This window comes from Canis lupus, chromosome 34 (assembly GCF_011100685.1).
Source record: "Canis lupus familiaris isolate Mischka breed German Shepherd chromosome 34, alternate assembly UU_Cfam_GSD_1.0, whole genome shotgun sequence".
NCBI classification, from domain to species: Eukaryota; Metazoa; Chordata; class Mammalia; order Carnivora; family Canidae; genus Canis; species Canis lupus.
The window spans coordinates 13,144,862-13,171,887 of NC_049255.1; the positions used below are offsets into that span (position 1 = coordinate 13,144,862).

General features: G+C 36.2%; 2 protein-coding genes across 11 annotated transcripts in view; one reads left to right on the forward strand and one right to left on the reverse strand.

The window, feature by feature from the left end:
* The window catches only part of ACTL6A (actin like 6A), a 28,405-nt gene extending 12,600 nt beyond the window's left edge, over positions 1-15,805 (forward strand). For all 5 annotated transcript variants that reach the window (XM_038583420.1, XM_038583421.1, XM_038583419.1 and 2 more), the window contains 11 exons: positions 341-441; positions 1,327-1,424; positions 6,356-6,450; positions 6,774-6,880; positions 6,978-7,067; positions 8,595-8,656; positions 8,926-9,040; positions 9,190-9,270; positions 11,417-11,512; positions 13,967-14,053; positions 15,326-15,805. In XM_038583420.1, the coding sequence (XP_038439348.1) occupies positions 341-441; positions 1,327-1,424; positions 6,356-6,450; positions 6,774-6,880; positions 6,978-7,067; positions 8,595-8,656; positions 8,926-9,040; positions 9,190-9,270; positions 11,417-11,512; positions 13,967-14,053; positions 15,326-15,406 (1,013 nt within the window). In that variant the 3' untranslated portion in view covers positions 15,407-15,805. The remainder of the gene's footprint in view (positions 1-340; positions 442-1,326; positions 1,425-6,355; positions 6,451-6,773; positions 6,881-6,977; positions 7,068-8,594; positions 8,657-8,925; positions 9,041-9,189; positions 9,271-11,416; positions 11,513-13,966; positions 14,054-15,325) is intronic.
* Positions 15,806-16,150: 345 nt separating this feature from the next.
* The window catches only part of MRPL47 (mitochondrial ribosomal protein L47), a 30,635-nt gene continuing 19,759 nt past the window's right edge, over positions 16,151-27,026 (reverse strand). For all 6 annotated transcript variants that reach the window (XM_038583424.1, XM_038583429.1, XM_038583425.1 and 3 more), the window contains 3 exons: positions 21,721-21,851; positions 20,022-20,117; positions 16,151-16,377 (listed from right to left, as the gene is read on the reverse strand). In XM_038583424.1, coding sequence (XP_038439352.1) covers positions 16,254-16,377; positions 20,022-20,117; positions 21,721-21,851 — 351 coding nt within the window. In that variant the 3' untranslated portion in view covers positions 16,151-16,253. The remainder of the gene's footprint in view (positions 16,378-20,021; positions 20,118-21,720; positions 21,852-27,026) is intronic.

Consider the following 27,026-nt stretch of genomic DNA (forward strand, 5'->3'; position numbering starts at 1 on the left):
CATTCTTTTGTATTTTTTCTTACCATTCAAATTGCATACTGTGCTTCTAGTAAGTACTTATTGAATAATATTTATTTGGCATTTTAGGTCTATTAGATACAGTAATTATATTTGGGACAGGTCTAGGAGTTGTGATACTGTTGGGGCTGGAGGAACCAAAAAGAGGCTCCGTGTTTATAGACAACAAAGATGATGTCTATATAAAGTACTGTATTACGAAGTAAATCTATAAAATAAGTAGATTCTATGTTAATGCTTAACTATAGAAACCATCTCTTAAAAGATTCTGTGTTCATCTTCAACTAAGCATTGTTTTCAAGGTATTAATCTTATATTGTAGTTGAAGACTGGGATAGTTTCCAGGCTATTTTGGATCATACCTACAAAATGCATGTCAAATCAGAAGCCAGCCTGCATCCTGTTCTCATGTCAGAAGCACCGGTAAGACAGGCTTTCTTTTCTGAGTTTTGTAGTTGTTTTTTAAATTCATTCAAAGATTGTGTTCTTTTTTTCTTTAAAGAGGCATATTTTGAATTTTGAAAATTAGGGAAAGGAGGATTAATTTTTTATATCCTGTTACAATTTTTATTATTTCAGTAGTTAAAATATTCAAAGAACAATAACAAAGCACCCTAAATGGAATTTGATTATTTATTTTTTCCAGGGATTTATTTAACACTTGAATTCCTTGGGCCACTTCCCATTTGGGTTTATGAATTGTCCCGTATGCCCCAGGGGCAAGGTGTATCTGCTTTTATATTCTGTTTTCCAGGAGAGAAGTCAAATATGGAATTAGGGCTGGAAATTACTAGACCCAGGACTCTTGTGAAATAAATTTAGTAGAGTCCAAATTATCATAAATCATAAATTAACGATATTATCGTAACGATCATAAATTATCAATATTTTGTTATTGTTTTTAACCTATAGTTTTCTTTATGTGTACCAACTCTAAGTAGGAGAATTTGGTGGTTTAAAATTACCAGATTAATTCTTAAGATTTAATAATAGTTTATAAGAATTGGGATTTTCTTGTACTTTGAAGTCTGTAACTTGTAGAATTCATAGCAACAGATAATTATACTTTTTATTAAATAAATTTTCATTTATATTTACTGAATTTATTTACAGATAAATAGAAATAAATACACATATATTCTTTTTTTTTTTAATACACATATATTCTTATGAAGATTATTTTATGTGGTATTCTGTTTTTAATGCTTAAATCTTTGTTAATGTGGTGCTATATTGAATCTTGAAATAAATCAACATTTTAGTTTTTAAACAGTAAATAACTTGCATTTCTTTTTCCCCCTTTTCAAGTGGAATACTAGAGCAAAGAGAGAGAAACTGACAGAGTTAATGTTTGAACACTACAACATCCCTGCATTCTTCCTTTGCAAAACTGCAGTTTTGACAGCGTATCCTTGAAAGAGTAATACTCAGCTTTTCTTTCAAAGTAAATATGGTACCATTAAAGAGAATGCCCCCAGCAGGAAGACATGAGCCAGTTCTTGCTTGTTCAGAAGTTTGGGGTTTTTCTCTCTCTCCTTTTTTATCTTTCAGTATTTCTTATTGGAAAAGATATACCAGAAGTTATTAGAGGGAAATAAAGAAATGCTCAAATCCTGCTTGTTGATAAGGTTTTGAAATTTTTTGTTTCTTAGTAGGGGAATAGAAGATAGTGTTTAAGCAAATTCAAAGATTGCCATTTCCTTTCTCTTTTCCCATTACCATAGAAAAGTGGAAATTATATATAAATTCACTTAAGATTAAATCACCAATTTAAAATAAAATCAAATATTAATTGTAGGCATGTTAAAGGACAGACAAGGAAATGTTATGTTCTTATCTCAAAGAATATGTAATGTAATATTCTTGTTTAAAGGTAAATAATAGATTTAAATATAAGCACTTCAAAATAACTGGCAAAAGTTATGAAGAAGTACATGATTGATTATAATTTTTTGTGGAATTGTGGAAGTTCCCCAGAGGAAAATAGTTGCCTGACAAATGTTTATGAAGAGAATAGATTTGATTTGTATGAGGTGGGGGAAGGAGCCCTGTATTTAGAGTTCAAGTTGAAATGCTTACAAACTGATTTTGAATTAAGTACTTAAAACCTAGCTTCACTTTTTACTAATTTATGTTGTATACCTTCCTCAATTGCTATATTATTTAAGTAAATTTTACATATATGTGAGGGTCACTGTGGGGACTGTAATCTAATATTGTCTGTAGTGCTATTTTGAAGATGAATTTAGCAAAAGTGTGGCAGTAGAAAGTGTAAGTGTTCTTTCCTGTGAAGATTTCTTTCCTTTGAAGATTTCTGTTAGACTTCAGAAGGAAATAGGTTTGGGTCAAACTATAGAGACCTTAAATGTTAGGTTTTAAAAATTTGAACTTTAGGGACACTTAGGTGGCCTAGTCAGTTGAATGTCTGTCTTCAGCTCAGGTCATGATCTTGGAGTCCTGGGATCGGGCCTGCGTTGGGCTCCCTGCTCAGCGGGCAGCCTGCTTCTCCCTTCCCTACTGCCCCTCTTGTGCTCTCTCTCTCTCTCTCTCTCAAGTAAATAAATAAATAAAATCTTTAAAAAAAAAAAAATTGAACTTTAGACTCTAGAGAACCATTGCACGTTTTTGAGTAGACGATGGCACTGTATTATCTCATTAATACTCATTAATAACCCTCTCAAGTCAAAGTAAGCAAACTGGTTCAAGTTCACAATTTCAAGTGGCTTTACTAAATTTGAATATAGGTCTATTTGGCTACTTCCTTATAAAGAGTGTATAAACAGAATTGGGCATTGTTCTATTTTTTAACCTTTTTCTATGGAAAATTTTTAACACAGTATTATATTGAACCTCCATCTGCACATCACACAGTTTAATAATTTTCAACACATAGCTAACTTGTAGTAGTTACAACCTCACCCAGTCCCCCTCTTACTGTGATTTTGAAGTAAACCCCAAGGATGATACAGTTTTATCCATAGGAACTTTAGCATGGATCCCTAAAAGATTTGACCATGTGTCTAAAGACAAAAATAGTAATCACAACCTTTTTTAAAAAACTGTTTAATATATTTCAGTCTGGGCCCGACATCATATTTGTTCAGCATGTCTCTTTTCATCTGTAGATTCTATTCCCCCAGACCCTTTTTTTCTTTTGTAATTTGTTAAGGAAGTAGATTGTCCTGTAGAATTTCCTACATTTCTGGATTTAGCTGACTGATGTCCTTTTACTATGTTTTTCTAGCCCAGCAGATTTCGAACCTTTTATAACCAGAGCTTTCATGGATTATATCTGTCAGTGTTTACCATATTGGAAATTAAAATAGAAACAAAAAAATTAGATTTATTAGTTTAAGTAAATAATAAATCATTGTAGGTTAATATAAAATGTTTTAATGAAAATTAACTTTTCTAAAATCAAAAAAAATTATGAAAAGAGTGGAATTACTTTATATTTGTTCAGATCTCTTTAATGTCAGGCTTAATAGCAGATGTTGGATTCTCATATCTGTCTTTTGCATTCAGTCTGTTCTGTATCACATATGACATGGTCTTTGGAAAAGTCACCTATACACTCATGAGAAAATGACACTGGAAAAGGCAAATAACATATGAGGAGTATTCTAAAAATGGTTTTGACCTCTCAAACATGCATGGCTTCAGGACTCCTTTATACTTTAAAGAATTACTGAGGACTGCAAAAAGATTTTGTTTATGTGGGTTTTATCTGTCAGTATTACTGTGAGAAATTAAAACTAAGACTTTATCTATATGAAAGAGTGAGCCAGTGCATGAGGTGGGGGAGAGGCAGGAGGAGGAGGAGAGAAGCAGATACCCCACTGAGCGCAGAGCCCAATGTGGGGCTCCATCTCATGACCCTCAGATCATGACCTGAGCAAAAGAACCAGGAGTTGGATGCTCAACTGCTTGAGCCACCCAGGCACTCCAACTAAGAATTGTTTTAGCTTTTAATTATTCACTTAAAAATGACCAAAAAAGATCCATTAAGGTTAGCATAAATAACATTTTTATGAAAGATATGCTTTCCAAGAACAAAAATATTAGTGAGAAGGGTTGCATTGTTTTATCTGACTTAATTGACCGCTAGGTTATTATATCTGTCCACTTCAGGCTTTGTCCTCTTGACATCTCAAGCTAGTAAGGAGGGCTTTCTGTGAACCAAGCTGCATACTGTTGGAGAATGCATTTAGCTAAAAATGTGACAAAATCACAGAACTCACAGGTGCTGCTCTGATTTGAAGAGTGGATTAGTCTGTGTTCTGTTTTTGTTGGGCCCCCAAAGTCCTGGCCCTGAATAGTTTAGCAGTCAGTCAGAGATGTGGGTATATTTTATACTCAGATTTGGGTTTTACCCTTTCTGTTGTTTCCTGGCTTGTAGGGTTTCAACTTTACCTGTCCAGCTTTTCTTCCAGCCCTGAACTTCCTCTGTTCACTCAAAGTGGTGAAGGTGCAGTTCTCCACCACTGCTTTCCCAAGCCGTAGCCATGGAGCTGGGGAGCACCTGCAGGCACGGAAGCTATAAACTTCAGCTTCTTACCCCTTCCAGCGGCAGTTCTAGGAGACTAAATTTTGGCTGCTTTTGAAAGCTTTCTAGTCTTAAAGTGGTTATTTAAGATAATTTGTTCAGATTTTGATTGTTATTTTTAGGAGGGTCCATATATCTTTATGCTACTTTTTAGTCTGGTATTACTGCATCTGTCCTTTTGTACTAATAGAGCCTCAATTTAACATTTATATGTATAGTTGACCAAAGGTCAGTAGAGTACCAATATTAGCAAAGATAAATCACCAACCTGTCTTTCTGGCCATTGATTCTTATTGATTCTGATCATTTCTTACCCATTGCTTGGTTTTCTGCCGTTAGCCCTTCATCTCTCTTGACATGCTCTTTCTGGTTTAAATTATTAATTTCCTTGGCTTCAGACACCAGTCATACACTAACAGATTCCAAATCTGTACTGTTCTGTATCCCAGCTCTTTCTTGTGAGCTCCAGGCCCACATCTAGGTGCCCTACTAGAAATTTTTGTATTAGTTCTCTGTTGAACCACTTTAAACTCATTATGTCCAGAACTGAATTAATCTTCTCTCCTCTCAAATTTATTCCTTCTCCAAAAATCGTCTAGCTTCCAGTTGCACAGACCAGAAATCTTTCTCTTTAACCCTTCAAATTTAGTCAGTCATCAAGACCTATTTTTTTTTCCTCCCCACTACCTCCAAAATCCATTTATTTCTCCACTGCCACTGCTTTAGGTGTAAGCTATTTCCAGGATTATTGCAACCCATCTTCTCACCTTGTCCATTCCCACTGCCCCTCTAATCATCTTTGTTAATTGCCAGGCTGCTTTAAGCCAAAATCATGTACATTCTTGCAGGCTCTCCTGAACTACTTTGCACTTCCTTGGCCTCACTGTACCCTCTTGCCTGCTGGCCTTCCTACATGTTCCTATCTTCCCTGTCTTTTCCTCCCTACCTTACATTTGGATTTCTCCAGCGTTGGTTAAGTGGTTTCTCCTTTATACCCCTAGGACACCCTGAGCTGTTCTTTTCACAGCATTACTGATTTTTACTAAACAGGATACCCTTCAGGGTAGAGCCTGCTTCGGGTCACCTTTTTGTGCCTTCTGTGCTTGGGAATGCCAGTGCCAGATTGATACCTTCCCTCAGTACCAAACTTATCACTAGGCACATAATAGATGCTCAGTAAATATTTGATGACCATGTGAATGGCCCTACTCCTGAGTACTGGTTTATGAGGTTCATGACACAGGCCTTCTGCAGCACAGAGCTGTGGAAAGCTGGGATCTGCCGATATATTTGCTGGCCATTGAATCCACCTGCAATAGCTTTCCTATTGATTTGTTGGAACTGCCACTCAGCTGCTACACTGCTGAAATATTTTTTTTTTTAAATCCTCTGTGGAGAATGGTTTTAGTTCGTAGCTCAAATGCCACAGCCTACCACTGTTCGTACCGAGTTTCTGTAGATTTTGTTAAATGCTTCTTAATTTGTTATAAGTCCTTTCATCTGTCTCCAGAGACTTTGAAAGATTGTGCTAATTTTGACCAGTTTAATAGATGTCTCTCTCTGGGATAAAGGTTTCCCTGACTTCCTCTCATCATCATTATGGAAGTTCTGCCTATTCTCATTTGTCTTTAACCCAGAGTTATTTGACACCAGTTTTCATCCCTGGATTAACTTTAACATATCTTAAGCCATAATACACATGTTTAAGAATGCTTTAATAAAACTTTCCCTTTATAATAAATATTATTTTAGGAGCCTTGATACCTTCTTTTCCTTAATGCTTTAAACTAGATTTGCTAATGGTCGTTCTACTGGGCTAATTTTGGACAGTGGAGCCACTCATACCACTGCAATTCCAGTTCATGATGGTTATGTCCTTCAGCAAGGTAAATGGATTTAACTAGGGTACACTGAGATGATGTTAGCTGCCATGAAGACATAGAAAATACAGCAGTGATTGGACTATCACACAGTGATTGGTATGACTTGGACTATCAAGTCATACCAGTTTCCAAATAAGATCTCTTTGTTAAGGGTTTTTAAAAAATATAATGTATATTTAAACTGATACATGGCTTCATTCATGCTTAGAGGGATAGTTCAGTTATTTCTACTTGAAAAAATTATTCATATATAAATACACAGAAGAATTTGTCCCAAGGAGCTTGGGTTTAATGCTGTCCTAGCCTTGTTTAATCTGTTTTCATAGGCATTGTAAAATCCCCTCTTGCTGGAGACTTTATTACTATGCAATGCAGAGAACTCTTCCAAGAAATGAATATAGAACTGATTCCTCCATATATGATTGCATCAAAAGTAAGTGATGCCTGGATTTTCATTTTGGAATTTATCTCCAACTCTCCACCCCTATGTTGTGAACCCTCCTAACCTAGCACATGCTCTTGGTACTCAGGAAGCTGTTCGTGAAGGATCTCCAGCGAATTGGAAAAGAAAAGAGAAGTTGCCACAGGTTACAAGGTCTTGGCACAATTACATGTGTAATGTAAGTAGCCTTACTCTCTTCATAAAACTATTATAGGCTGTAAGTTTTTTAATAGAATGTGAGCGGTTTATTATTTTTTTTCAAGATTTTATTTGAGAGAGAGAGTGTGAGCATGAGCGGGGGGAAGGGCAGAGGGAGAGGGAAAAGCAGACTCCCCACTGAATGTTGGGGATGCATTCCAGGACCCCAAGGTCATGAACTGAAGGCAGATGCTTAACCAACTGAGCCCACCTAGCACCCTGAGCGCGTATATATATATATATTTTTTTTCTTTTTTTTTTTCTTTTTTTCAGATTTTATTTATTTATTCATGAGAGATGAGAGAGAGAGAGGCAGAGACACAGGCAGAGGGAGAAGCAGGCTCCATGCAGGGAGACTGACATGGGACTTGATCCCGGATCTCCAGGATCAGGCCCTGGGCTGAAGGCGGCGCTAAACTGCCGAGCCACCTGGGCTGCCGCTTTATAGTTTCAATGATATTTTACAATAAAAAATAATAGCTTATTTTTAGAGGAAGGGCTATTTTTTGTATTTGTCAAACAAGTTGTCTCAACAAACTACTGCATTCATTTACATTACTATGATAAGACCTGGAAAGAACTTTGATTTTGGAGTAAAAGCAAACATTATGTTATTCTGTTCATTTTTTTGTCTAAGATAATAGTTTTAGTCTGTAGAGACCTGCTAGTATGGCTCAGTTATGTTCTTTTTAACATCAGTCAGCCATATTAAAAAAAAAATGTGTCATTAAAAAAATGTCGTGTTAAAAAAATGTGTCATAGTAAGGAGCCAGTAAGATTCTCTTTACCAAAAATCCATCTCCGAACATATAACTTAGAGGAGGAGAGGTTAGTAAAACCTCTCACACCGCAATGTACATTCATTTCTAACAGTAAAAGGCTATGAAAGTCATAATTTGTCAGAGGTATATCCTGTCTGATATTTTTTTACACCTAAAGATAAAGATTTTTTGTGGATGTTTAGTAGAAGGAAAAATTGTGAAGATGATTAACAGTTTGTCTAGATATTAAATGAGATTTTTCATTAGCAGCCCAGAGGTTGTATTTATTTCGTAGCAAAATTTTTAATTGTTTTATACTCTGTGCAGTCATTAAAAATTACATAAGATGCCATATATGTGTATATGTATACATTACATATTCAGATAATCTTGCATCTAAGTCTAGGCTTATCTTTAAGGAAAGAACAGTGTTCTGAAACCAGTTTTGTTATGCAGGACAGGTATGAGGGTTCCTGATTTTTTTTTTTTAATCTCATTATTGTTCCATAATTACTGTTAATTTAAATGTCATATAATTTAGTTTTTAATGCAGATGTTTAGAATTGGGTTTCTTGATACTCTGAGTCCTTGCTGGATAGATTTATACCCATGAAAGGACTTTGCCATCCAGGAACATGGTCCAGTTTCATTAAGTATTTCAAATATAATATTACAAAAGTATAGATTGCAAAGACAAATCTCCATAACCTTGTTTCTTAAAAACTTTTTTTTTTTTTAATCCATAGTGTGTTATCCAGGATTTTCAAGCTTCAGTACTTCAAGTATCAGATTCAACTTATGATGAACAGTATGTTTTCTTATCTATAAGATTTATAATAGCTCATTAAAACCTTCATACTAATCTTCTCAACACTGAATACTTCATAAATGAGGAGAGAAATATGATTTATTTAGTTAAAGAATTGCAGAATACGCTTAACTGGTCTAAAGGTAAAAAATTATGTTAAGAAATATTGAATAACAAAAGATATTCTGCTTTCTTATAAGTTGATAATTTCTTAGTTTATAATTTCGAATAGGATTCTGTCTTTTGTTTAATGTTTACTATGTTTTCAGAGTAGCTGCACAGATGCCAACTGTTCATTATGAATTCCCTAATGGATACAACTGTGACTTTGGAGCAGAGCGGTTAAAGATTCCTGAAGGATTATTTGACCCTTCCAATGTAAAGGTATGAAAGCTTGATTCATAATTTGCATGGCTTGTCCTGTATATGTGAAGATCTTGTGTAATTATAAAACCTAAATAAGACTGCCTAGATATTCTTGGGTATGTTGTTTGAAGTTCTTCTGTTGACTACTCATTTTTATTTTGTTGTAGGGGTTATCAGGAAATACAATGCTGGGAGTCAGTCACGTTGTCACTACAAGTGTTGGAATGTGCGATATTGATATCAGACCAGTAAGTGTCAGCCTCCTGCTTATGGTATAAAGGTATTTTTTAGGGTAAGAGAGTGCTCCCAGATCAATATTTAATTAAGTTGGCAACTTTGACCCTTGACTTTGAAATCTATTTTAGAGTATGTAAAATCATGAAGTACTAGAAAAGGAAAAATCCAGAAATCTAGAGCTATGGTGTCCAATGTGGAAGCTACCAGCCACATGTGACAATTTAAAATAAGTAAAAATTTAAAATTCTGTTCTTCAGCTGCACTAGCCACATTGTAAATGCAGCTAATGGCTACTGTAGGACAGTGCAGATAGGGAACATTTCTGTCATCACAGAAAGTTTTTTTTGGATAGTGCTCTTCTAGAGATTTCCTAAAATGTGACAAACCAAAATAAATATTATTGGTGACTTTTGTTGTATATAGTTTTGCTACTTTTATTGTTCAGAAAGGTGTGGGTTTAAATTACGTTATAACTTTTACATGGAGCTTAGAGGATCAACCTTCATATTTTTTGTGCTTTGCCAAGTTTTAAATGCTAGCTCCATATTATATACATAGTATTTATTAGATCGATTATATCTTATTTAAACCCTAGATTCAATTTGTAGCCAACATACTGCCTTAAAAAATTGAGTTAATTCATTTGCTTAGAGCATAGTACTAATAGCTAGGGATGTATTAAAAAACACTTTCAAGGGATCCCTGGGTGGCGCAGCGGTTTGGCGCCTGCCTTTGGCCCAGGGCCCGATCCTGGAGACCCGGGATCGAATCCCATGTCGGGCTCCCGGTGCATGGAGCCTGCTTCTCTCTCTGCCTATGTCTCTGCCTCTCTCTCACTCTCTCTCTCTGTGTAACTATCATAAATTAAATAAATAAATAAATAAATAAAATTAAAAAAAAAAAAACACTTTCAAAAAAGACTTTTGGGTGGCAATAAAAAATGTTCTATATTTCAGCTAGCACCTAGCAAACACATGGTGCTTCTAAGACAATAGGGATGTGCACACAGATTTTTAACACACACTCAAGGCCACTTTGGGGGAAGGCAATTAAATTGAATTATACTTACTATAAGAGTGTGATAACTTTGTTTTTAGTGAGATTTCTCCCTTAATTAACAAATACTGATTGCAGAGGACGTGCTTCTATATTCCATTTTCTCTTTTAAAAGTTAGAGGATTTAGATATTTGGAATAAATTTTTAAAATATGAACTTAGCCATTAGAAAGCATACAGGTTGACATGTATATTAACTAACAGAATTAAAAAAAAAACTTTAAAAAGCAGGCTGACATTTAGCTTTCTGATATGATACATACATGCAAATTAGAGGTTGTAAGTAGGAACTGCTTGTAAGTAGGGACTCAGTTTTTTGGGGTGGATTTTGAAAAAAAGTCCCTATGTGGTTCTGATGTATACCCCTGCAAAAGAGAAAGGTAACAGTCATTTTGGTCAGGGATCTTATTAGATTATGCACTGTCATAATCATTAAATAATCTTCACTGTCTAATTTTGAATACTTCTAGATGAGCATTCCAAGGTGAAGGTATAAAACATACCTCTACTAAATATTGGCAGCTATCTGCCAAAAAATTATGATTGGGTTTTAGTTTTAGAATAATTGCTTTAAATTAGTGGTTCTTAAGCCTTAATCCACATTAAATCATCTGGAGGGTTTTTTTTTTTTTTTTTTTAAGATTTATTTATTGATTTTAAAGAGAGGGGAGAGCACACACGCAAGTGGAGGCAGGGGCAGAGAGAATCTTTAAGCAGACTCCCTGCTGAGCACAGAGCCCCAAGGCGGGGCTTCATCCCATGAGCCTTGTGATCATGATGGGAGTTAAAACTGCATTGAATGCTCAACCGACTGGGCCACTCAGGCGCCCCAGAATCATTGGAGTTTAAAACTAACAAAACCTTTGCCTGGCTCCACCCCTGGAATTTTATTTAATAGCCCCCAGGCATTGATGTCCTATAAATTCCCTAAATGAGTTGAATGTGCAGTGAGGATTGGGAACCACTGGATCAAGCTACTAGATCTGTATAGAAGAAAATTAAAAAAGGGAAAATTGTAGAGGAGGATATACTATTAGTTGTAGTTGTATTTAAAACTGTTGGAAACATTTGGAACTAATATATTTTTGTTTTTTATCCTAGGGTCTCTATGGCAGTGTTATAGTGGCAGGAGGAAACACGCTAATACAGAGTTTTACTGACAGGTTGAATAGAGAGCTCTCTCAGAAAACTCCCCCAGTAAGTTTTGTTTGTTCTTTAGTGGTATTCTTCAGTCGTATGTGTCATCACTGGTAGAATCTTATAGATTAAGGTTTGTTTTTCAGTAGTAGATTGATACTTTGTGTGTGCCTAACATAGTATTACCTAAATAAATTGGATTGTGGATTAAATTGTATATAGATGACATCTTTTCATAGAGGACTTTTGTACTATTTGGATCTTTTATTCATTGATTCCATATTTAAGTACCTTTAGTCTGCTAGGCACTAGGAATATAAAATATAGTCCCTGCCCACAAAGGGCTCAGTCTGCTAGGATGAATGGACGTGCATAAAGTTTAACATACTAAGTGGTGTTAGTATGTCATGAACCACTCCAGGGAACACTGTAGATCAAGCACTTAACTCCCTCATGAAGAAGCTGTATGAATGAATAGTTCAACTGGTTGGTAATTTATGAAAGGCTATCTAGGTGGAGGGAATATCCTGTGCAAACCAAGAAGGGAAGATGGCATATTCCAGTATTTCAGCGTAGTTGGCTTATAGTCTGTGCAGAAGTGGGAAGGGTGATATGGCTGGAAAGATAGATGGTGTATTAATTTCCTAGGGCTGCCGTAACAAAGTATCACAGACTAAACTGGGTGGCGTAAAACAACAGGAATTTGTTTTCTCTGTTCTGAAAGCCAGAAGTCTCTCTCTGAAACATACAGATGAGAATTCTTCTTCTTAGCATCTGACTGTCTGCCAGGAATCCTTTGGTAGTTATTGGATTGGAGCTCCAACACTTCCATCTGTCTCCATTGTCATAAGGCAGTCCTCTTCTCATGGATCTGTTCTTTTCATTATAACTCCCATCCAATGGATTAAGGGCCCACTCTGTTCCACTATGACCTTACCTTAATTTGTATCCTAATTATATTTGCAAAGAACCTATTTCTAAATTAGGTAACATTCACAAGTACCAGGGATGAGAACTTCAACATATCTCTTTTGGGGATATAATTCCACCCACAAAGATAGGTACCAGGTCTTGTTGCTTATTAATAGTGAACTTTTGGAATGAAATTTGGCAGGACTGCAGAGCTCCTGTGTTTGTTTTAAAAAAGATCACTGGGTACACTGTGACAACTTGTAAAAGGATTTTAAAAGGATTAGAAGAATGTGGTTTGAGGAGAAGGTCTGGTACATACTGATAACAGAGTAGTAGTCATAATCTTTATATTTTAAAACTTCTATCAAGTAGTTTTTTATATGTTACTCTGGACTAGTAGTTATAGTAAACGAAACGTATTAGGAGTTACATGGGCCCTAATGTTATCATAGAATTTGTATATTCGGTAGTCTTTTTGTTTCTCATATAAAGGAACATTTTACATATGGCACATTTATAATTGTTATTTAAATACTAATATAGGTACATGATTAACACCTGATTACTACATTCTTGGAGTATATGGTCTGATCTGGAAAAGACCTTAATTATATAGTACTAATTACTAGGTTTGGTAGGAAGTCCCAGAGTAATGACTGTCAATCTGGGCTGTCCAAGATCTGGTCAAGAGCAGTTAATTATCCTGGTCATTTAGGAGGCAATTAAAGATCAATGCAGTAACAAAAAAAATCTCATTGCAACAGATATCAACCAGTTCCTCACCTATAAAAATCCATATTCATTCCTCCTGCACCTAGTACCTCCTCCCTTCCATATTCCACGCCCAAAAAATACACAGTTTTCCACTGTGTAAGACTCAAACTGTGTGCTTGTATTAAAAAACAGGGAAATATCAACAATTTGAGAACTATCCCCAGAAACAAACTCCTAGGTAGAGGGAAAAATCTCTTGATGCAGGGAGATAAGGATAGGACTAAGCCATAAAACCATGTTTATCAAGAAAGTGTGACTTCAATCTATAAACACTAATTTTGGAGGAAATCCGTATGAATCAAAAACTTAACCTGAAATTAGATGTCTGTATTTTGATTTGGAAGTGGAGGAGGGTGGAGTGACCCAAGATAGGATGGATTAGGACAGCATGAAGGCCTAAAAATGTAGTAGCGATCAAGTTGAGGAGGACAACAGGAAAGGTGGCAGGTTGGGATGATAATTAGATTTGATGTTGGAAGAAATGAAATGGTGTATGAAGCACTTAACACAGCACCTGATTTATAGGTAAGTGTTCAGTATGTCTTTGCTATTCTGGGATATAAACTGTGAATGTCATACTTTTTAATTGCAGTTTCCTAAGGTTTATATAATTTATTGTCAAATATTATACTTTAAGGCCACAAAGTATTTTTATGAAAGTACTTTATATAGTAATTCAGCCATGCGTACTATTAGCCTAGCTGTTACAAAATAATCATGTATTACCATTATTTGAAACAGTTACTAGGCAGTCATCAAAACTAAATTTTCTGAGTTGAATCACCCATTCTTAATTTGATTGTACTAATACTTCTCTCTCTATTTTAGAGTATGCGGTTGAAATTGATTGCAAATAACACAACGGTAGAACGAAGGTTTAGTTCATGGATTGGTGGCTCGATTCTAGCATCTTTGGTTAGTAGCTAAACTACTTTGAAAAACAGTCTATTGAATCATTTAACCTAAGTGTACCAGTGAGTATAGTAAAAGATTAAAAATAATTCCAGGGCATCCATCATCTTTGTATTTTACAACTATCAAATGAGGAGAGGACTTAATAGCAGTTCCACATGTTCTGATTTAACAAAATGCTTCCGTGCCTAATCAGTGGCTATTTGTCAGCCCAGTTTCAATTTCCCTTCTCTAAGAAAAGTGGGAATTCAACTTACTTACTCCTGCCTCTTCTCATACTCCCATTGACACTGGTCAGGACCTCTCTGTAGCACAGTTAAATTCAATCATTCCTTCTCAGGTCCAGGCTGTTCCCTGGCCTCTTGGTGAGGTGGAGGAAGTCAGGAGTTGGCTTTGGGGGCAAATGGTGAAGTCATGATGCTGGATTTTGCATGTTACTTAGATGGTGCCTGCCTTAAATCAGGAGATAAAGTTCTTGTACTTACGTGCACCCTAGACTTGGAGGATTTTCCCTTCACCTCACAGCAGCCAGAGTAAATGTCATGAAGTACTTACAATGAACATTTTTAAGCTAATAAGTGTTTGTAGCTGTCTACTTATATATTTGTTCTATTTCCAATCTTTTTAATAGATCTTTTTTAGATCAAAACAGGCTACCATGCATGAATCCACTTGAATAGAGTCCATCTTAGGGAATGGATTTGTCCTACTTTATGTTTTATTAATAATGTAGCCGAGGCTCCTTCCTCGTTGGGTCATTTTCCTCCTTTCCACCTTCTATAGCGCCTATATACTATTGTGTGTGTACTTGCAAAACTTAGTCCTGATGGATGAGCACTTTTGGGATCTAAATGCTGCCATTAGTCAAGTGCCAGAACAGCTCTTCAATTCGGTACTGGGATCAAGCCTTCCAACAACAGTTTCTATTGTTGTCATAGGTTGGCAGCGAGCCATAATAGCTAAACCCCCCATCTTCCTGTCTCTAAAGCCTCGTGACAGTTTGAATAGGAATAGGAAGACTTAATATTCTTTCCAAATTGTGTCTGTGGTGTTCTGGAGGAGGGCAGAAATAGAGGAGTAACGGAAGACTTATTTTGGGGGGAAGGGCTTAAGGGTTCTTTAAAGATTAGGAGTTGTGAAGGTATTTATTTATTTATTTATTTATTTATTTATTTATTTATTTATTTATTTATTTATTTATTTTTTGGTGAAGGTATTTAAAAAGTATTTTCTAATAAGAAGGCACAATATATAACTTTTCTTTCCATTTTACAGGGTACCTTTCAGCAGATGTGGATTTCCAAACAAGAATACGAAGAAGGAGGGAAACAATGCGTAGAAAGGAAATGCCCTTGAAGAGAGTTCCCAAAGCTCTTCCTTCCTGTGTCACCTTAAGTTTCATAGCTTTAGTATACTCAGGAAAAGAATGACCATCTTTTGTAGAATGTTTATACATTTTTGCATATTTCAATTTCCACTTAAAATTTTTAAGGCTTTAACTGGCTCTATAAATTAAGATAAGTTTGTGCTTTCCTTGAAATGCACTTATTCTTATTACAAGCATTTTATAATTTTGTATAAATGTCTATTTTCTCTAAATATTTTGCTTTCAGTAAAAGCTTTCCAACTCTGTTTAGTATGTTAATTACCAGTCATTGGTAGAATTGGTTTTTATTGACTAGTAAAACTTACTGCCTATGCTTTTTATCTTAGGCTTGCAAAATTAAATAAAAATTATTAGCCATTCCAGAAATACTTTTTTGGATTTTTGTTGTGTTGTGACTTCCCTACTTTAAGGACTAAATGTATTTATCATGATTTTGAGTGAAAGTACTCCCTGTTTCTTAACAGAAATATCCACACCCCCTTTATATGCTATTAGCCAAATAGTAAAAATGTTACCGGAATCTCTGCCTTTGCTGTAACCAGTTGACATCACTTTCCCGCTCTAAGGTACAGGTGGTATTAAGTCTGCTTAGATGCCAGAATTTATAAAGTGGGTATTTGAACTTTATACCTGATTTTTAAAAAATCTGGGCAGAAGTATGACCACTCCCAGAGTTAGCATGCTATATTAACAATTAAAATAGTTGATAGTCATTTGACTAAAAACACAATTTCTTTATATAAATTAATACATATTTACTTTTGTATATAGACTGTTATCCAAGGAAAACAAAATGGCAACTTGAACTCAGACATCTTAGACTTGACTTGACTTCTGGGCTTCAGAAAGATGTGGAAACTTTTCCTGAAGAAATTTTTCTTTCTTTTTCTCTAAACTTTTCTTTCTTGCTTCAATGCGGGCATGTTTCTCAAGTCTCAGTCTAGAATAATAAAAGCATAAGAGCAATTTACACACAAATATTCCCCTGTTATTCAGTACCATCAAAATATGTCCAAATCAATTACTGAAAAACCCAAATCATGCCAGCCTCCATATTAGGTGTGTCATGTAGACTATTAAACTTGAAAATCACTGCAAACCTACACAAGTCAAAGATGAACATGAAATCAAAACCATCTGTAACCCTATACCAATTCCTCTCTTTCCAACCTGAAAAGAATGAATAGAGCTTGTGAGCCTGTAAGAGACTGGGCTACCTTTCTATATTTTATTTTAAAAGCACTAGTTTTTACTGAATACGATAGATTTTTTTTTGTATCCTGAGAATACATCCTGAGAGTTTTAGGAATTCCCCTAATTCCAAATAGCACTCAGTCTACCATATCATTTTTCCCTGCAACATAGAGAATAAAACTGTACTAAGAGATGATGCTTAGGTGCTAATTAGACTTGCCGCTCTCTATGTGAGTTTGCTTCTACTCACGCTCAGCATCCCAGAGCGTGAAGCATTTGTGCCTCAGCTAAATTCTTTCAACCTCTAGGGTCACTTATGAATCAAAATTGCAAACAATAAATTCATGGATGTCAAGCCTCTACTGTACTCGAGTTGATATTTTCCAGGAAATTTTATTGATCACTAGGCAAAAGTTTATAAAACGAGAATTAAGAGAGATGCGGTGAATATCTTAATATGCTAGTGCTGTGAGAGAGGTCAGAAATTTGAGACTAATTCCATTTGGGTGAAGACCAAAATAAATGTATATTTTAAAAAATATGAGCTATTTTGTAAGTTAAATATAAAAGCTAAGCAAAGCTGAAATCATATTAGTCACTCTATTAATCAATCTTTGCTCCAACTAAATTTTGACCATAAAAAAAATAATAAACCCATATGAGAGAATAAAGGTTAGCTATTCTTAAGACTATTCAGAAGATTATGCTTCATGCTCTGAAGGTAAGGCTAAGAAATTTAGTTTCAAAAACAATAATTAGAACATATATAAGGCGTGTAAGAGTGACACTGGATTAATAAATTCTCACACATTATTTTAAAAGTATTTATAGCTTCCACCTTACATGAATAAGAAGACAAAAGAGCCAAATAGCACACTAGGCTTGGAGAAATCGTGGAGGGAAAAAGGATACATAAACTTCTTCAATTGCTTATCATCATGAACTGGGCCTTAAAGTGTGAGTAATGGAGATTTCAGACTTGTAAATAAAGGAGCAGCAAAAGAGGGGAAAATGAGCAAGACTGTTCAGGAAACAAGGAGAAGGTCTGCCTTTTATGAAGGATAAACAGGTAACACTTAAGTTGTGGAAATGGTGGGAAGGAGTTGGGATTTGTTCTATAAACTTTTCAACAGTGCTGATGTGATAAAAAGGTTTGAGGAAAATTAGCCAGGAAGCAATATTTGAATGGACTGGAGTAAGGAAGATGTTCAAGAATTCATTTTGAGGGGATCCCTGGGTGGCTCAGTGGTTCGGCGCCTGTCTTTGGCCCAGGGCGTGATCCTGGAGTCCCGGGATCGAGTCCCGCGTCGGGCTCCCGGCATGGAGCCTGCTTCTCCCTCTGCCTGTGTCTCTGCCTCTCTCTATCTGTGTCTATCATAAATAAATAAATCTTTAAAAAAAAAAAAAGAATTCATTTTGATGAAGAGGGAATGCACTAGGGCAGAGCCAGAGTACAAAGGAAGACGCAGACCTGCAGACAGAATTAAAGACTGACTGCATCTAAAGGACTGCTGATGAAAAGGACGAGGGATGCTTAATGCCCGTGTAGAATGGATGTACCATATCAAGGGGTTCTGGACCTATTTCCACTGATGGTGGTCCCCCCAACCAAGCAATTCTCAGACACAAGCAGAATGTCTGAGACGTCAACTTAATTCTAACACTACCTAGGTGGGAATTGCATCAGAGGCTGTCAGCTGCGCTCAACAACCTGCTACAGCCTGGAAATTCGCACAACTCCCTCTCCCTTCTTGAACTTCAGATGCTAGTTCCAAGTCCAGGTGGTTGTCTGTACTTCTGACGGGCTGGCTATAACTCAGGCTCCCAAGACCTGCTCCTTAGTTTCGACTAATTTGCCGGAGTCACTCACAGAATTCAAGAAATCCCTTTACTCACTAGATTATTTTTTTTTTACTCACTAGATTATTGATTTATTATAAAAGGATAGAAAACTCTGCATACAGACAGAAGAGGTGCATAGGGCAAGGAGGAGTAGGGCGTCCCCCTCTCCAATCACCAAGTGCCACTCACCAACAGGGAAGCTCCCTGAACCCTGTCCTCTTGGGTTTTTATGGAGGATTCATTACAAAGGCATGCGTGCGTGATTAAATCATTGGCCACTGGCAACTGATTCACCTCCAGCCCCCTTCCTCTCTCCAGAAATCATGGAGTGGGCCTGAAAGTTTCAACCATCTATTGGAAGGTGGTTCCTCTAGCAACTAGACCCCATCACAAGGTGCTCTCCAAAAGTTATTAACATAACAAAAGACACTCCCCATCCCCACAGGGGTTTTAGGAGCCCTGTGTCAGGAACAGAGGAAGACGAAATCCATACTTTTTATTAGAAGTCACATTACAATAGATCAAATTGGAAATAAGGAGAGGCAGCTGGTTTGATGAGAAAGATGAAAAATTTAAACTATGATTCTAAAATATACCATAAGATCTGAAAGTCCAGTTTAAAAGATGTATTTTATTTTTTAAGCGTATGTATGTATGTATTTATTTATGGTATGGAAATATCATCTTGGGAGAGAAAGTAAGTTTTTAAAGAACTCTTGATGAAAGTAGACCATATGATCTAAGGCAGTTGTTTAAAAGCTGTGGGTTTTTTATGCTGCCAGAATTTACTTAAATTTCCAGCTGCTTTCCTGCCTTGAATTCTGATCTCTAGCCAGTAACCTTGATGTTCTCCCCACCCCGCTTCTCTCCGCAGCCACTGCCATGGGAATTGAGCAGCACACTTGACCTGAAACCACAAATTTGCCAATTCTCTCCCCTTCCAATTGCAGTTTGGATTCTGTCTGCTTTTGGATGTGGATCTAGTGGTCTAAAATAGCTGTTTTCTAAAATCCTTCTTTGTTTTTATTATTATTAGCTGCGGTCTTATGGAACCACTTCACTCTACTATTATAACATAAGTCCTATATATATATTCTCCCCGTTGAATAATAAACCCAATGAAGAAAAAAAATTTTATAGAAAATATTTGGAAATCAACATTCTGTAAGATAATATGACTTCAGATTTAATGCAGCAGGCTCCTCTCCTCACCCTAGCCCCTTTTCATTTCACCAACCTTGCAATAAATATGAGCTCATATGTTATGTAAAGTATTTGGATGTTCCTTTTCACATTAGAGAGGAATTTAATCATGTACTTACATAGAGATTGACGAACAGAACGGCAATAAAAATTTTTGAAAGCATATACACTAGAATGTTAATAGAAGCTATTTCTGGATGGTGAGATTATGTAAGACTTTAATTTCATCTTTTCTACCTGATTCTTCTATTTTTTTCCATAACGAACATGTATTACTTATGTAAAAGCTTAACTTGTGTCATCTAATGAAAAGATAAGTTTCGTTATTAAGGGTACTGTGCTCACCTGACAAAACGTTCCACATAGGGCATTGCAAAGAATCGTTTCCTATTGTATCTTTTATTTAGGTACCAAGGTATAGGCCACTGCTTGAATTTGTGCCTGCCAAGAAAGCAAAAAGATATTGCCTTACTAGAAAATATTTAATATATTTTTCACTTTTTACAAACAGAGTTTCAGCCATCTTTGAGCTAAATATGTTTTCAGTAAAATGCATAGAACTGGCTTTTTTTTAAAACTGGCTTTTAAAAGATTTTACAGGGGTGCCTGGGTGGCTCAGTCGGTTAAGTACCTGACTCTTTATTTTGCCTCAGTCATGATCTGAGAGGGTCCTGAAATCAAGCCCTGAGTGCTCAGCACGGAGCCTGCTTAGGATTCTCTCCGTCTGCAATAACATTAGCATAATTAATATATTATGATATGCCATATGTTCTTTTTGACAGAAAAAAAACTTTTTAAGGAGCTCTGCATTTAAAAGGCTATCTTATAAATATCATAACATGCAATACTTATAACATGCAATAGAAAATTAGAGAAAAGGCATTGGAATTACAATGTTTGAGTTAATAAGCTACATTGGAAAGATGATATAATTGCTTTGTTCACTACTTTGTTTAGCTCTGGAAAAGTTAAAAGGAAAATTTTAAAAATCTAACAGAACAGCACTCATCCAGATTCTAATACTGACACAGATTCTCTCCTCTATTTCCACCCTTTCTTAATTGATCTCAACTGACTTAATCCAAATAAATATTAGTAAAAAAATAAAGTTTCTAGTTAGATGTTTTGGTAACTTTTCTCTTTTCTGTATTGGATTACACAGAGTACAGCTACTTCTCTACATTTGGCTCCAAGCAGCCCCATTACTGCAAACTCCATTAAAAGATCCTATCTAATGAGTAAGCACTATTATAACTTGTTTAATTTCAAGAGTACAGGGAAAGTGTCCAGCCACGCACAATGCCTTCTTCATTTTGCTGACCGATGTTTAAAATTCTACCAAGTACGCTTCCTTTTAGCAGCTTAATCCAAATGTAAAAAAGCCCTGGAAGAGACAGATTACACTGGGTCTTCTCAATTATTTATATTCAGATCCTTTCCCGAAGTCTGAAAGAACTTCAGGAACTAGAGGGACAAACGGTAGAAAGATGTTATGAAAATAAACGGTTTCATAATTTGGACTAGGGCTTTACCCTCATGGCACTGGGAGCAAACTCTGAAATGGGTTCATATGGCCTTATCCTTGAGAACTTCTTTTTTTTGTTGTTTTGTTTTGAGAACTTTTATAATTTCAGGTTCATAATGGGCAGGTATGTATCCTAAAAATTAGCCTCATGGTATTTATAACCCTTTGAAATTATATGTGCATGTGTACATTTTTCTAGGGAAAGGATCTATATAACTTTAATCAAATTCTCTAAAGGTCATATAACTGACATAAGATTAGGAACTACTGTCATAAAGAACAAGTAATTGAATCACGAGAATCAGGTGCCTAGCCTACCACATAATGCTACCTTCATTCATGTACTAGGGCCCCAAAGGGGCCCTGTTTACATTGTACTGTTTACATTGTACTGTTTACATTGGATACATCTGTAATATATTTCATATGGTGAGACTTTTTATAAAAGATACTGGACAAGAGAGTGAGGCATGAGACTTCCACTCTCATCTTAGAAAAACCACAATGAAAACTATATACCAGATGATTCTTCCAAAGATGTCTCTTCTCCAAGCACCAGGTCTAGCTTTTTCTTGACCAGTCTGAAGAAGTCTTAGGGCATCTTCTCTTTCCTGGACAACTTTATCTAATGCATCCATGGAATCTATTACCTGGTAAGATAAGAAGATGTAATTTCAACAATCACCTACAACAAATATAAAAAACAAAAACAATCCCCCTCCCTCCCAAAAAAACCATAAAGACTATGCTACAGAAAACCTTAATGAGTATTTTTGCCAAAGAACCATTCTGTCAAATATTTCCTAAAAATCTTTTTGGCACAGGTATGCATACATGGGTGTTTATAATATTTTTTGTAATTTTTTAAAAGTTTAGTTTCATTTATTTATTTTTTTTCAAAATTTTTATTTATTTATGATAGTCACAGAGAGAGAGAGAGAGGCAGAGACACAGGCAGAGGGAGAAGCAGGCTCCATGCACCGGGAGCCCGACGTGGGATTCGATCCCGGGTCTCCAGGATCGCGCCCTGGGCCAAAGGCAGGCGCCAAACCGCTGCGCCACCCAGGGATCCCCATTTATTTTTTTAAAAGATTTATTTAGGGGATCCCTGGGTGGCTCAGTGGTTTGGCGCCTGCCTTTGGCCCAGGGCGCGATCCTGGAGTCCCAGGATCGAGTCCCACGTCAGGCTCCCGGTGCATGGAGCCTGCTTCTCCCTCCTCCTGTGTCTCTACCTCTCTCTCTCTATGTCTATCATAAATAAATAAATCTTAAAAAAAAAAAAGATTTATTTATTTGAGAAAAAGCAAGAACCTGCACATGCATGAGAGTTGGAGGAGGAGCAGAGGGAAAGAATCTTCAAGCAGACTCTTGCTGAGTGTAAGCCTGACTCAGGGCGTGATCTCACAACCCATGACATCATGACCTGGGCTGACACCAAGAGCCAGCTGCTGAACCAAGTGAGCCACCCAGGCACCCCAAAACTTTAGTTCATTTAAATGAAAATCTACTTAGCTCAAATTTCCACATATATGTATTAGTTTTGTTTGGCGTGGGATACACTTGCAGAGATTCCGTATGAACACCCAATTTGACTCCTGTTATTTCAAAATTCAATGAGCTATTAATTGATAACAGTTTGCTACTTTTTAATACTAAAATTCATGTTCTGGCCTCAACTAATCAGTGTCCCCTAACACACAGACACAGATGTTTTGACCTGTCAGCTGCTACTAATACAAACAGAATATCAGTCTACCCTGATCCTAATCTCCAAAGATCCATCAAGATGCAAGAAGATCCTATTAGAACCTCATCTATTTTTATCTCTTCACCACTTCTATTGAGTCTTACAATGCATATAATAATATATTGGCAAGATAATATATATATTTTTTATAAATGAATATTCATATTTGGGTACTATAATGACAGATAAGCTAAATTTTTTCATAGTTCTAAATACTGAGAGGCATTTTTAGCTGGTTATAGTATCCATGAGCATCATAACAAGTAGAAATATCGCATATACACATCTGTTTCTTGCAAGAGCCCTCAAAAACAGAAAGTGGGGAAGATTAGATTATAATCTTCTAGGGGCACCTGAGTGGCTCAGTTGATTAAGTTCTGACTTAATTTTGGCTCAGGTCATGAACTCAGGGTCATGAGATTGAGCCCCACATTAGGCCCCATGAGGAGTGTGGTACCTGCTTAAAATTCTCTCTCTCTCCCCCTGTACCCTCCCCTTTTTAAGTGCACATTAGAAAAAAAAAAAAAAAAAAAAAAAAGATAGTCTTTCAGATGGCTGTGGGACCCAAGAGATGTGAAGGCCACAAATTTAGACCACCTCATACACTGCATTCAGCTCACACTCAGTGCTTCTGTTCTTGCTTCTTCAATTAAAGTCACACTGAGCAGCTGAAGCCACGTGTAATTCCTCTTTACTACATGAATTTCTACAAAATCTCTGAAAAATAAAAGATGGGTAAGAATGGTGAATCCTATTTTGAAGACACACTTCAAAGAGTAAAGAAACAAGATTGGTCAGGGTCTAACACAAAGGTGTAGCCTTTAGGAACTTAGTAAGCCTGGCTGTTAACGGACTACATTAGAGTTCTCCTTACAAGGTTACTTCTCGGGCTCCTAACTGAAATCTAATGTTAGCTTACAAAGAAAGTAAACGGCTATTCAGTCCACAAAGCTAACATCTGATTACTCATGTTCATGCTACCAGAGGAGAAGGAAAATCAGAAGTATCAATGAGATACACTTTATTCAAAACAAATCAACCTAAAAAAGCTTTCTTTCCTTTCTAGTTTAACTATTCCAGAGCCAAGAGTATCTTTACACACTTCCAAATCTTCAGTTTATATCTTAAATTAAGAATAATTATTTTAAAATATTTTTCTTGATAAATTTTCCTTCGTAGTATGTCACAAAACACTGAGAAGACTCCATACATTTGAGGCTTAAAAAAAATTGCTTCTAGTTTATCTGGAGAAATGTTCATTATTTTTGGATTGTACTTATTCAGAGATAGGTCCACATATAGGACCTATGGAGATGAAGTTCACATCAAAATATATATTTTTTAAACCAGGGAGGGGAGATATTCTGAAGTTTAAGAATTTTAGAACAAGCAAAAGCAAAAGCTTTTCCACCAAATAAATAGCCAATGCACTTTTACTAAGACTCTCTAAAACGTAACTTTCCTTAACAGAATTAGCAAATATATCTGAAAATAAAATCTCAATACTTTATAAATATTGTGTAGCAATGAGGAAACTTACCACCCAGATCTTAGTTTCTAAATACATCGTTCTCCACTAAAAGGAATCAGGGTATTCTTCTGTAAAATGACTGATTCCAGGTCTGGGGCAGGAAAAGTACAAAACAAATCCAGAATACTTGCTATGCCTCATGAAAGAATGATGAGAGCACAGGGGCCAGCTTGAAGGGACTCACATTGGCCATTAAATCTGGGATGATGATATTAAAGAATTATAACTCACTGAATAAAATTGGAATTGAGGAGTCTGCAGTGATAGGAAAGGAAGAAAGAGGAGGGAAAACCATTTCTTACAGAAAAAAGCTAACCAATCAAAATAGAATGAATCATGGAATGAGAAAATTACCATTTAGCAAACATCATAGTAAAAACTGATCAACAGATGCAAAAACTGGTAAGTCCAAGTTTGAAGAATTACAGTATACTTACATGATTTCAATACAAAGAAAAATTAGTAACTATATACACAGTGGAGAAACCTGGCAGAACCACACTAACAAAATTATTAATGTGAACATCAGTAATACACAAAAATCCCCATCCTGTGCCCAATATGCACTGTGAAGAATACAGTATCACTTCTATGATATTTCTGATTATATGATCCAATCATAATGTATAAATATTATACAAATCCAAATTGGCCTAGACTCTTTAAAAATGTGAATGTCCTGACACACAAAGAAAGACTGAGTATCCAGATTAAAGGAGGCAAAAACTGAAAACGAATAATCCTGGATTTTCTTCTGCTATAAAGGATGTTAGGATAACTGATGAGAGAGATCTGTGGATTAGATAATAGTACTGTATCAGTGTTAATTTCCTGATTTTGAAAATTGTACAACAGTTATATAAGGAAATATCCTTGTTTTTTGGGCAACATATATATAACTATTTATGGATCAAGGGACATCATGTCTCTAACTTTTAAACTTCTGAAGAAAAAATGTGTTATTTAGAGAAGGAAGCAGAGAAGGATAAAGCAAATGCAGTAAAACATTCACTGGGGGAAACTGGGTGAAAGGTACCTCTATACCACTCTTTTTAACTTTCTGTCAGTCTCATGTTAAAATAAAGTTTAAAGAAACAAATATGCTATGGATTTCAATTTTCACTAAGTCAGAATAACTTCTTCCGAGTTAGGGTAAATAACTGAAATTTTATGCACTAGCTTCTTAGACTCTGGGCAGGGATATCAGGTCCTCTCTTAGAGGCAGCGTGGCAGTCACAGCTGTTGAATAGTGCAGAGAAAGCAAAGCGGAGCACAGCTGAGGCCAGGCAGAAAGCTGAGCTCCACTCTCATGGACTACTTACTATGGTACAGACACATCAACAAAGAGCTGCCTTCACAAGCAATCCAGGCAAAAATCCCTGAGAAATCTAATGAAATAAAACAAACAAAAAAAAGTCTATATGGAAGAACTAGCTTAAACGTGGACGGTGTGACACATGAAAAAGAAGAGGCAGGTCTACATATACAGACAGGGAAAGATACCCAAGATATACTAGGTAAGTGGAAAATGCAAATGTCAGAAGAGTTTATACGGCATAACCAAATTAGATGAATTATTTATTGTAAATAAAAATAATGAAGCACACTTCTACATGCAGAGAAAAACCCTGATGGACAAATAGGAAACACGCAGAACTAATTACCTCTAGGAGTGGAAATAATGAACCTAAGGGATTTTTCTTTCTTTTTTTTTTTTTTTAAAGATTTTATTTATTTATTCATAGAGATGCAGAGAGAGAGAGAGAGAGAGAGGCAGAGACACAGGCAGAGGGAGAAGTAGGTTCCATGCATAGAGCCCGACGTGGGACTCGATCCAGGGTCTCCAGACCACACCCCAGGCTGCAGGCGGCGCTAAACCGCTGCGCCACCAGGGCTGCCCTCTTTTTTTTTTTTTAAAGTAGGCTCCATGCCTCACATGAAGCCCAATGTGAGCTTGAACTTACAACCCTGAGATCAAGACCTGAGCTGAGATCAAGAGCCGGATGCTCAACTCAGGTGCCTTGGGATCTTTTTTAAAGATGAAGAAAACCCAATTTGAACAACAGTTGACCTTCTCACAGTAACGTGAATATTCTTAACACTACTGGAATACACATTTAAAAAAGACTAAAAAGGTAAGTTTGGTGTTATATGTTTTTTACAATTAAAAAAAGAATGTATTAAAAACTTTGACCTAGGGACGCCTGGGTGGCACAGTGGTTAACCATCTGCCTTTGGCTCAGGGTGTGATCCCGGAGTTCCGGGATCGAGTCCCACATTGGGCTCCCCGCAGGGAGTCTGCTTCTCCCTCTGTCTATGTCTCTGCCCCTCTCTCTCTGTGTCTCTCCTGAATAAACAAATAAAATCTTAAAAAAAGAAACCAAACAACTTTGACCCATTGGTAAGGAAGTAGTTAAATCGGAACTAGAAATATAAAATGGAGAGCTACTTTAAAGAGTTGGGCTGTTTCCTAAAACATTAAACATAAATTTACCTTACAACTCAGCAATTTTACTCCTACGTATTTATTCAAGAGAAATAAAAGCA